Genomic DNA, 12,730 nt, shown 5'->3' with positions numbered 1-12,730 from the left:
ATTAGTTTCTTTTGCAAAAGCACTGTGGTGTTTACACAGTTTCACCTCACTAACAGCCCAGTGCTATTAGAACTGTGACAGAATCCTGAAACAGTATTTTATTAAACAGGCAAATGATGACAAGTGAGGTCAATAGCTCATGTTAACTACATGAGAAAATACTCTCTGCTTTGTGTGCAATCAGTTGTCTCAAATTCATTTCAGCATCACAAACCATTTATGAGACATGAGGGATGTTATGAATATTTCACCTTCTATTGCTTGCACAGGCAATCAGAAATGAGAGCACTACATACAATCCATTTTCTCGAGGTTGAAGACAGATGTAAATCTTGTCTCAAATTTAAAGAAAAATGCCATATGTTATCTACATTTTGTATGCAACAATATATGGTCTAATGTCCACCAACTGCAAAAGCATGGTGACCTATATTTTCCATTGCAAACTATTAAAATTTCAAGCAGTATCTTACTTAATACAGAAATATCAAAATAAGTATAACTGTTAATGAAATGTTAGCCAATTCATCATGAAGATGACAAATGAGGTTATGAGATATGAGAGAATCACTTTTTTACCAAATTTGTTTGAGAAAAATTGCAGTGCAGCCGCTGAGTACAGGCTTCCATTCCAACGGTATAACTGAGGTGGGGGAGGATGCTTCTTAATACATAACATATGAAATGCACAGCTCAGTAGGTGATAGCAAACAGAGCCAGTTGCCCCTTCAGAACAGAAGGGCAGACTTGCCCAGCACCGAGAACGACAATGAGTTTCTGCACATGAGCCAAGTTATCTTGTCTGAGCTCTTAACAGCTGCTATCTCTTGAGCTCTTGATTCAATTTCAGTTGTTATGTAGTTTTCAGTGGTTAGTAGAGTGCCAAGATTATTCAATACATTGGTCTTTGGAAGACAGAACTCCTCCCTTTTAACTGTGCTCCATTAATAATCATTTTACATTTTCAATTATTACTTTGTTAATAACATTATTTAATAAAACTGGAGATAGTGAAACCTCTTACTGAGTTCATGTTTTGACCTCAACATTTTCAGATATTTTACTTGCAACTTTTATTTTTGATTTTTGATTTAATGTGCAAAATTTGATTAAATTTAACAGTTTGTTAGCAATAACAAGTTACTACATGCATTTCTCTATTAATACCATCACTGTCAAAGGATACATTTTATTTAAAAATCAATGAAAAGTATATGTACATCTTAGATCAAATTTGAATTAATTTTCTCCCAACAATTTTCACACATAAATATTGTCAGTTTAGCTAGGCCTAATATGCTGTAACAACCGTGCAGGAAATCAGGCTACCAGATGACGGCTCAGTTCAAGAGGAAAATTACACATTTATCTGGGAGGGAGAAGACACTGCCAGCCCCAAACAACACAGTGTTGGCTTTGCTGTTTGAAATGATCTATTGTGCACCACTGAAAGTGTGATTGGGAGAATAGAATGCATTTTGACTTTGCATTTGTCAACCAGCAGCAGACCAACGACACTGACAGCTGTGCTTACCTCAACTGACAGAAGACGAAGTCATTGTTACTGTTATGTTTGGCACTACATTTGGTACTTCAAAAGTGAAATTCCAGAATTGGTTTATCAAGAATACTGATGTCTTGAAACTCATCCTTGACTCTAAACATCAGGTAACTTTCAACTGGCAATCAAACAGTTTCAGTGCTGATCCAAGCAAAGTAAAAGCAGTCATTCAGTGTACCACTCTTAACACTTACTGGGAGACAGGTTGTGCAAGTATACAGGAATGTGTCAGTGCCAGGAACATCGATGGTGAGTGTTTGGGTATCAAAAGGGCCATTGGGCCCACCTGTAAGAAGACTGTCCAACTTAATGAGAGCTGTGGAACAGTCATCACAGATTGTAATCAAAAACTGCAGTGGTGGGTAGAACATTACTCCAACTTCTACTCACATCCTGCAACATCAGCCCATGCGCAATTGTAGAAATTTTTCAGTTTTCAGCTTGCCACAAGCTGGATGCTGTGCCTACTAAAGAGCAGCTTCAAGGAGCTGTTACGTGACTTCAGGTTGGGAAATGCTCTGGTAAAGATGACATCCATGCAGAAATTTTCAAGTAGATGTTTTTCCTCCCAGTGGTCTACAACCTCTTATTGAAATCTTGGGCTGAAGGTACTGTGCCACAGAACATGCATGATGCCAACATCATCACTCTACACAAAGTGATTGCAATTGCTACTGTGGAAATTCACTGCCAAGTGTTGGCGGAAAGCATTCACCCATGTGGTGGTAGGCACACTGGGGTAGCTTGCGAGAGTATGTACTCTGAATCTCAATGTAGGTTATGGGCTCAGGGATCTACTATTGACACAATTTTCATGCTCCAGTAAACTCAGGAAAAATGCTTTGAGCAGATGATCCCATTGTTCATTGCTTTCTTCAACCTAAATAAGGCATTTGACAGTCAGCAAGGAGGGACTGTATACTAGTGTCCTCCAAATCTCCTGAAGATGATAAGAACTTTTCACGTCACTTACGAGCATGCCATGATGTCTGGATGAAGCACTGAGATTCTTTTGTTGTGCCAAGAGGAGTTTGTCAAGGCTGTGTACTGGCCCCTACTTCTATTTCTCTTTTTTTTCTTTTTTTGTCTGTGTATTACTATATTTAACTTCTGTACTATGTAGATTTGGGCTTTTATGCTGTTCTCAAGTACAATGATAAAAGTTACTAGACCATTATTATGTCATACCAATGTAGGCAGTTCAGAGCCTGCTTTGGAGCATCATAAAAGCCACATCCTGGATTAGCACAGAAGATAAATATAGTAATACACAGTCAAATGGTTGTTGACTCTTAAAAAATATTGCATGACTGTGGCTCAACACCATCAAAAACTCTTTACTGGCCCCTACTTTGTTTGGTATATTATTCTTGTTACTACGCAAAGTTGCTTCTGGTGAAAAACCTGGGCATCCATCTACACAGCAGGGCTGAAGGGAAACGTTACATCATGTTGCTGCTCAAATCAAAATGCTATCATGAGGACTTATTTGCAAGCAACATTTTATTCACTGTTGATGCAACATTTGTAGTACATACTCAAGATGATCTCCAAAGGCTTGTGGACAAATTTCCTGCTGTGTGTAAACCCTTCTCTATGCCTGTGAATGCAACAAAGACTGTGATTATAGTGCAAGGATGCATGGATATGGCTGCCATAATATTGGATGGCTCCTTGTTGAATGTATTTGACAAATTCTGCTACCTTGGCTGACTAGTGTCAGAAGGTCTCTTTCTCTTTTGATGATGAAATAAATGTTGAGAACTGACAAAACAGTGAATACTTTCAGGAAGTTCCGTAGAAGATTATGGAACAACAAACACCTGACAATGATCACAAAAATACTCACCTAACATTCTCACTTGCTAAGCACCCTCTTGTAAGGTGCTGAGACCTGGAGATTAACTTCTGCTAAACAAGAATGTAAGCTAAACACCTTTCATATGAGGTGCTTACTAAATATTCATTAACGTAGAGGAATAATGTGTATGCACTATCACCGCTACTGCCAAGGAAAATCACTTGTGGTGGCTAGGACACTTAGATTTTAGGAGCCACCCCCATATTTTCTGATGCACACTACTTAGTGATGTAGCACTTGCCAAGAGACCATCTGGAAGACATGCATTGCACTTCAAAGTTTAGTCGAGTGTGATAAGAATAAGTTTAATACTGACTCTGACAAATGGGAGGAGCTCGCTGTTGACTGCATCAGATAGATGAAACTCATTCAGGATGGTAGCAAGTTCCAAGGCTGCGCCTGGCTCAGCAACTTAGCTGTGAAATGAGCATGTAGACAAGCGCCTGTGATGAACCCCTCTTTCAGGGTGAAACATACTTGCCTCACTTGTGAGCGCCAGTTGGGATCTCGTATTGGTCCCTGAGTCACCAGTAAAAGTGCCTGCAATATGCTACTTGAATCTTCTAGTAAGAAGTATAGATCATTGATTGATTAAGGCTTATGTATTGCTCTGGAATAGTTGCAGTGACATTGAACAAGGACAATGATTCTCAGGTTTTACAATACAGGTAAATCTGTCATAAGTTATGACAAACAGAAAATGTGGCAAGAGAGGTATGCATTAGGGATCAACGGAAAAGACATTCAAAAAGTAAATACTAACTGAATATAAAAGCTAAAGGTTGTAGAATCATAATTTTATGGTAAATGGTAACAATTTTCTTCTTTGCTTACATCTTTCGATACAACAGGTAAATTGTCTAAGGAGTATCGCATATGCATAGGCACAGTGCTGTTTCGTGCAGACTTGGGAACTGCCATTGATTCCAGCATAGCTTGAAGCCATTGTTCTTGTGTGCTGCGATCTTTGGTTCTCTACAAAAGATGAGCAAAAAAATATGATTATTACTTGGCATAATTTATAATAGTACTGTGCACTGTAGTGTAGTGGTATGCAGACAACTATTTCAACATAGTTTCATCACAAACACAAGAAACAATGTGTAAAACACTGCCTATGTGCAATGTAACAGCCAAATTTAATACAAAATCATCATATCACAGGGCCACATGTTCCTCTAGTTATTTTATGTAGAAAATCTGCCAAATTGCATTTATATCTGTGTGGCAATTACCAGTGTGACGATCTGAGTGCGAGTGATGATCTCTATTATATTTGGTCGGTTTAGTCCTGGACGTACATTAGATGCTAGTCCCATGTTTATAGAGCCCTTGTGTACAGAGATATTTAGGTAATCAGCTTCAGATCTGTAATACAGCAGCAGCTGGCCTTTTAGAACAAACCAATATTGCTTCCAGGCAGGTATAAGTTTCTGAAATGAATCCAAAAATTCTTACTTTTTACACACAATGTCATTTGAACTATAGCTAAACATTATGGCTAATATATTACCAGTTATTTTAAGTATATTGGATTTCCTTATTATTGGGTAAGTTGTTTTTTGTATCTATTTTAAGCATTAACAAGGTAAAGTACCTAACATGGTTAATACGGCACAAGAATGCTATCACTAGCAGTAGTTAGTCATCACTAATGACATTGTCATTGGCAGGAGGCTAAACTCTAAAATGAGAGATTTTCTAGATTCATGTTTCCAAAATGAATAATTAATGCTGCAGCTATTTATACCTTCTTATAAAACTTAACAGGGGGATTACAGTTGTTTGCTATCTCACACTGGGATATGAACCTGGGCCCTAGTTTTTTGTGGGATATGTTGTTACTATCTGAGCTATTGAGGCAAGACAGCAAAGAAGGTTTGCTCCATACATTGCTAGGCCAGTTCTGTAGTATAGTTGATGAGAGATGATTTTTGACAGCAGATAATGCTGTTGCCAGTTTTCAGGTGTGAAGCACAAACTACTGCAGGCAAAAATAAGTCACCTATTGAGCTGTAATACACATGTATAAAATCAGATTATGTAACTGTTTGATGTAAATTCAGGAAGCAGCCTTGCTAAACTCACTGGCACTGTCAGGCAACTTCTTTTTCTGACTCTACAGTAGAAAAAGAATATAGTAACTTACAAGTAGCCTAGGGATACTTCCACAACAAATCATTCACTTTGCAGTGGCATGTGCACTATAATATAGCTCCACAAAGGATTAAAACAGTCTGTTGGAATGAGGAATGAATATATGAGATACGTACAGGAAAATCTGTAGCTGTGAAGTGTTGTGAGTTGTGCCCTACATAGTCCAACTGGTAATAAAGGCCTGGGTCTAAGTTCATGTCAGAGTACAGTACACATTTTTAATCTGCATAGTATTTCTTAATAGACATTACACAGTGTGATATGTTCCTCACCTGTTAAATATCATTTATTATTTTGTGTAATTTATTGAAGCATTATTTTGCTTATGTTATTTTAGCTTCATTTCCAACTCTAAACTAGTTTCAAACTGTCATGTTAGAAGACAGTTCAGGGACTACAGACGAATACCATGAGTCTCCTCAGTCTTCATTTGCTCCCTTCTTTCCATGTTATTTGGTTATAAATGTTGTTGCTTGCAAATTTTTAATACTGAATTTCTAATGCCTGAGTCAGCAAAAATGTAAGATAAATGTAGCTACAGCTATTGTTTCGTATCCTCAGTTAAATTACCTCTTATGGCCTGATGAATTATTTCTACATATTTATGTACATTTTATTTATTTAAAACGAATTTAAATGTGTAACTGAACAAGGGCTGTGACGAGTTATTCATGAAAATGATGGTATTCTTGTAAGCAAAGTGGGTAATTACAAGGTGTATTCAAAAGTAAGGGTCATTTGGCATAAAACATATATTCTTCAGAAAAAATTTTTAAAGGCAGTTTTAGTTTCCTATAAATCTACTTCACTTTTACACACAGCCAATATTCATTAGTACTTTTGTGATGGTGCAATATGATCGTCAACCCAATTCTCACCAACAGTCTTGAAACATTCATCATCTTCAAACTGTCATTCACCAGGCTATTGTTTCTTGTGCAAAATAAAGTAATAGTCACTGGATGTGAGATTGGAAATGCTAAACATCATCCTTGATATAGGCAGCATTGTGAGGACAAATGTGGTCTTGGAGGGGGAATATCCTTAGACCATCAATTTTGGTGAGCATTTTGAAGTACAAATCAGCTGTAATTGTTGACCTACAGCCATCATTTTTCATCTAGACTAGTAAGATAGTTTGCACTTTTTGGTTTTGCGGAAGTTGTGTGGCTCCACTGTATTGGTAGTTGATTTGATTCTGATTTGGTGCAGGATATCAATGTCATGGCACCCGTAATGATGTGGAAAAACAAATAATCTCCATCTTCTTGATAGTAGATCAATAATACTACCTGACAGTCTTTGATATTTGTATTAGTCAGTAAGCATTTTTAGTACCCACATTGCACAAGATTCACTATATCTGAGGTTTTCCATGACATTCCTCCTCTGTATCAAATGAAACTAATTATAGGTGTGAAACATTATATTCTTTATTCCTGACTCAATGTAACACCCAAAGATTTCCACATGGGAATGAAGGGCTATACAACATTATGAAATGAATACAACACTGTATAGTATAGCTACAGTAGATTGTGAATACAATTACTTTTGATTAAATAAATTACACTATAATATGTTTATATTGGAATTATGGTGGATTCATGATCTGATATGAACATACATTTTCAATCAAATGACAATGACTTTAGAGGTACTGAACAAATTATTAAAGTAAATCAGGATGAATTTATCTGACAAAGGGCAAAACAGGTAATTGTTTAAAATACTCACAATTACATTCTCTGTCTTTGTTGTGGGAAATTGTCCACAAAAAAACACACTTATTTAACACTCCCCCTCCCAACATAGACACATTTATCTGTAGTTTGTATGCAGAGAGACATACTTACCATACCCCCTTTCTTTTCTAAATATCCAGACAGACGAACTCCTTCCTTGTTTTGTTCTCCCATTTTGGTTTTCTGAATACATAAAAATACAGATAAGGTTACACAAATCAGTACGATGTGATATGAAAATACTGGAAGACAGTAGTCATAGTGTAGTGTCAACATCAAAAACTTAGTGTCTGTATTACTATAGAGTACTAATTCACACATTTACATTTGTTCACATTTCCATTTCAATTAAGTCTGAGTAACTATGACAATAATTGCCTATTCAACAGTCATCTTGTAACTTATGTAAAGAATATGTAACAAAAATAAGAATGAAATGTTCTGATGTACAAATGTTATACAATTTTAGATAAGTGTAGCTCATCTATAAATGAGACCATGCATAGAACACAAGTGCAACCTACTCTTGAATACTGCTTGAGTGTTCAGGATCCACATTATGTTGAATTAAAGAGAGATAGGAAAGCAGCTCAGAGTCTTCTGCTAAATCTGTTACTGCTAGTGACAATAAACACAAAAGTATTATAGGGATGCTTCGTGAACTCAGAAATGGGAATCACTGCAGGCAACATGGCATTCTTTTGGCGAAACACTACCAAAAAAATTTAGATAACCAACATCTGCAGCTGACAGCACCATGATTCTACTGCTACCAAAATACATTTTGCATTAGGGCCAGGAACACAAGATAAGAGAAATTAGGGCTCATATGGAGGCATATAGACAGTTGTTATTACCTCACTTCATTCATGAGTGGAACAGGAAAGTGAATGACTAGTAGAGGTACTGCTATAAATCATGTGGTGGCTTGTGGAGTATGTATGTAGATTTAGATTTTGATACAACATACAAAAATATTTCAGAGCTGTAATGAAAAGCACTATTCATGTAATATTAACAATGTGATGTTTTTAGAATACTAACTTTTGCACTTGTTGAGGACTCTAGTAGGACATTGTCCGAACATAAATGCATTCATAATTGTGAAGATGGACTACCGTCAGCTGCATAATGGAATGATGACATTGAAAATTTGTGCTGGACCGGGTCTTAACCTGATTTCCCGTTTATCGCAGGTGGTTGCCTTAGCATTCGGCTATCCGAGCGCAAGCTCATGGACAGACCCAAATGTCCATATGTTGCCCACTATGTATCTGCAACCAGCACTGTACATCTATCATGTATCTTCCTGTACAGGGCAGACATTTTACTTGAAAGTTTCTTTCCTGGGTTTGGTGGATAAATGCGATATTGCAGTGCCTGTATTATTCCCAATTACGACGCAAAGTTCCTTCAGACATGTGTGCATGCATGCAGGCGCTTAGGGAAGTGGGAAATATGGGTTTGAGTCCCATTCTGGAACAAATTTTCCTTGTCGTCATTCCATTATAGAGCTGATGGTGGCCCATATTTGCAATTGTGAACCATCATAATTTGTAATAACACAGGCATTGCAATATCATATTTATCTGCCAACACCGGGCAATCAACTTTCAAGAAAAATGTCTCCCCTGTATGGGAATATACATAATGGATGACACTGGACTCGCATTCGGGAGGACGACGGTTCAATCCCGCGTCCGGCCATCCTGATTTAGGTTTTCCGTGATTTCCCTAAATCGCTCCAGGCAAATGTCGGGATGGTTCCTTTCAAAGGGCACGGCCAACTTCCTTCCCCGTCCTTCCCTAATCCAATGAGACCGATGACTTCGCTGTCTGGTCTCCTTCCCCCAAAAACCACCACCACCACATAATGGATGTAAAAGTACAGGCTGCAGACATCTGGCTGATGACGTATGGAAGTTTGGGTCTGCCCTTGAGTCATACTTGGATAGCCAAATGGTAAGACGACTGCTCACAATAAGTGAGAAATCCAGGATCCAGTCCCAGTCTGGCACAAATTTTCATTGTCGTCATTCCATTATACAGCTTATGGTAGTCCATATTCACAACTGCGAATACATTTTATGTATTTCATAATGGCTGTAGTCACTGTAGTGACTGTTTCTTTGGACATGCGTGCATGTCCAAAGGAACTTTGCATCATAATTCAGTTAAAACACATGCACTGCAATATCATACTTACACACCGACACTGAGAAAGCGATTTTCAAGTAAAATGCCTCCACTGTATGGGAATACACATAATGGATGAACAAGTACAACCTGCAGACACTTGTTGATGACTTATGAAAGCTTGTGTCTGGCCATGAGCCATGATCAGATAGCCAAATGCTGGAGTGACCGTTCACAATAAGCAGTAAATCCAGGTTCAAATTCCAGTCCAGTACAAATTTTCACTGTTTCCATTACCCTGTACATTATACAGTAGTCCATGTTTGGAACTGTAAATACATTTCACTTATTTCATAACAGTCACTGCAGTGCCTGTGAATATGGAGGGGCATTCGGTCACCACAGCACTTTCCCAGCCATTGAAAGTTTTCAGGATCGAAGCTGCCGCTTCTCCACCAAGTAGCTCCTCAATTGGCCTCACAAGGGCTGAGTGCACCTCGCTTGATCAGCAGACCCAGATGGTCATCCATCCACCTTCCAGCCAAGCCCAACAGCTCTTAATTTCGGTGATCTGCTGGTAACTGGTGTTACCTTTGGCACTGTAGTAGGAGACTTAATGAAATGTTGACTCCTAGTATGTCTTGATACAGCCACTGGACAACCAAAACATCTGACCTGTAGACAATGACTAAACAGCCAAAACTGGTACAGGCACTAAACAATTTTAAAAACATTGACTGAAATAAATTTTACAGTGAAAAGTAACATGCCCACGGATGCTATCCACCAATAACATGCCAAATTTGAACAAAAAAGTATTTGAAATGCTACATAAGTGTGTAGTAAACGTTCTTCAGCAGCTTATTTAGGCTCTGGAGAATATATTATGTGAACAATTGATCAAATAAATTAGTGATGGTATTAATAATGTTCTTGACATGTTCTCTGTTTCTGGCAGTTTTGCTTCTTATAGGGATTCATGGGCTAGGAGCGTGATGTGTGTTTATGTGTCAACAGAAAATATTTTGCTGCTGCTGGTTTAACATTTAACATTTAAATTGCAGATTTTTCAATAAATTCTTTCACAGTTTTACATTGTTACTTTATATTCTTGCACATTTTGCTCATTTTATCTTCTGATTTAATGAAATTTATTTTATTTTATTTGCAGTTTTTTTATTCCATTTCTTACTGTGGACCACCCAATTTTATACTATAGGTTAACATCTCAACTTGTTCATAGCTAATAATAGTTAATTGTTAAAGTGGTCTACAGAGATAGTCTAACATAGTCCTACCTCTCAGATAATGTTCTGTAACACTAAGAACTCTTTTACATGCTAGGATCCACTTAATCTAATGTGTGGCAGTTGTACGTATCACACCCTTAGCTCATATGCCAAAGAGAAATGAACAAATCTTTGTTGCTGTCAAAAGTTAGTTAAAGGAATAGGTGATGAAATATGTACTGATAAAACTCTGTTTTATTTGTAGGCACAAAATAATCACATACCACACCAAAGCACGTTTTACTGACAAATTGCAAATCTCTAAATGTGTTTTGCTTTTTCTATTTTGCACTCTGAATGTAAGCCAACAAAAAGCATACATTTTTAAAATTTCAATTGGATGGAAATTAGATGAAACTGTTTATTGTTTCAAAAAATTACAGATAGACCGTACCAAACACAATCACTACATTTCATACCAGTGTTACATTACCTGCAATCAAATTAAAATGAGACAGATGGGAAAAAGTAAGTAGGGAAATCAGCAAAACTGTTAATACATTTATTCCACTGTGAGACAAGACAGTTAGTGCCTTCATGGAAAAATGTTTCTGCTTGCCTACAGAATTGTGTATCTGGTTATGCAGCTCTTCATCCAAAGCAAACTAAAAGTCATAGACGTATTTCTTTGAGGCTCCAATAATATGGAAATTGCGTGGGGAGAGGTTGGGACTGTGTGGAGGATTTTTGAGGGCTTCTCAGCAAAACTTCTGCAGCATAATCAAAACAACCTTGGCAACACGTGGGCAGGCATTATCCTGCAACAGAATGATGTTGTCTGCTAATATTCCTGGGCATTTGGATTTGATGGTGCACTTCAATTTTTGCAAAGGTCCATGTACTAATGTGCATTAATTGTGGAGTCATTTTCCAGAAAGCCAGTGAGCAGCAGCCTTTTGCAGTCAAAGGAAAAGGTCATCATGACTTTCATGGAGCTAGCGCGCCCGCTGTTTTGACTGTTCTATATAAGTTTGACTGGGAAGACCTTACACACCCACCATACAGTCCTAATCTCTCCCAATATAGTATCCATATTTTTGGTGCACTGAAGAAAGACATCGTGGCCATCAGTTTGCTTTGGATGAACAGGTGCATGTCTAGGCCCAATCACGATTCCACAGGCAATGACAAACATTTTGTCCATGAAAACAATGAGCATCTTCTCTTACAATAGGATAAATTTATTAACAGCAATGGTAATTACTTTCAAAATAATAAACAGTTTACTTAATCAAACAATGGAAAATCCAGGATGAAATGACAGTATTATAAAAAGGATACTTGCTACTCACTGCATAGCAGAGATGCTGAGTTGCAGATAGGCACAACAAAAAGACTCTCAAAGTAAGCTTTTGGCCATGAAAGCCTTCATCAGAAATAATACACGCACACACACACACACACACACACAACCACAGTCTCTGGCTGTTGAGGCCAAACAGTTTACTTACTTTTTTCCATCTGTCTCATTTTCAGTTGGCTGCCACTTATTTAATGGATTATGTAAATAAATATATGGTTTCTTTCCACATGAGAATCAGTGAATAATCCCAATAACAAAGACCCTGTATATATTATGCATGTTTGAATAGAATATCAGATTCTTGATTAGCATTTACTTATTGATTGTTACTGTGAAGGACTGGTAGAAGTCCACCATACTAAAAACCTTTTGTTTTTTAAAATAAATGCTCTCTTTATAGAGTACTGAAAGTAGATCAAAGTAGGATGTGGATTTGATTATCAAACAATAAAAGAAGAAAGTCGCGTCAGAAACATATCAGGAGAGACCTGTAAGACAGAGAAAAGAAGCTACTCATGACTGTGGACAGTAGCATATTCTGCGTGACTAACATCTTTAATTTAAACATTTCCTTTGTCCTAGTCTGCCTCAATCTCCTTGTTGAAAGAAGTACCAGTATAACAATCTCTGTCATATTTATTATCTCATTATTTTGAGTTTTTCTTTGCCTTTTCCCAA

At 37.4% G+C, this 12,730-nt stretch overlaps 1 protein-coding gene across 5 annotated transcripts in view; it reads right to left on the bottom strand.

Annotated features, from left to right (window-relative positions):
- The window catches only part of LOC126470366 (enolase-phosphatase E1-like), a 252,972-nt gene that overhangs the window by 37,634 nt on the left and 202,608 nt on the right, over window positions 1–12,730 (bottom strand). For 3 of the 5 annotated variants that reach the window (XM_050098195.1, XM_050098176.1, XM_050098186.1), the window contains 3 exons: window positions 7,436–7,507; window positions 4,658–4,855; window positions 4,257–4,397 (listed from right to left, as the gene is read on the bottom strand). In XM_050098195.1, coding sequence (XP_049954152.1) covers window positions 4,257–4,397; window positions 4,658–4,855; window positions 7,436–7,498 — 402 coding nt within the window. In that variant the 5' untranslated portion in view covers window positions 7,499–7,507. Of the gene's footprint in view, window positions 1–4,256; window positions 4,398–4,657; window positions 4,856–7,435; window positions 7,508–9,530; window positions 10,136–12,730 lie in introns of all 5 variants that reach the window. The other 2 variants (XM_050098205.1, XM_050098211.1) reach the window with 1 other exon arrangement.

This window comes from Schistocerca serialis, chromosome 1 (assembly GCF_023864345.2).
Source record: "Schistocerca serialis cubense isolate TAMUIC-IGC-003099 chromosome 1, iqSchSeri2.2, whole genome shotgun sequence".
In the NCBI taxonomy this organism is placed as follows: Eukaryota; Metazoa; Arthropoda; class Insecta; order Orthoptera; family Acrididae; genus Schistocerca; species Schistocerca serialis.
Note: the sequence above shows the minus strand (reverse complement) of the source record. Positions and strands in the feature narration are given on the sequence as shown.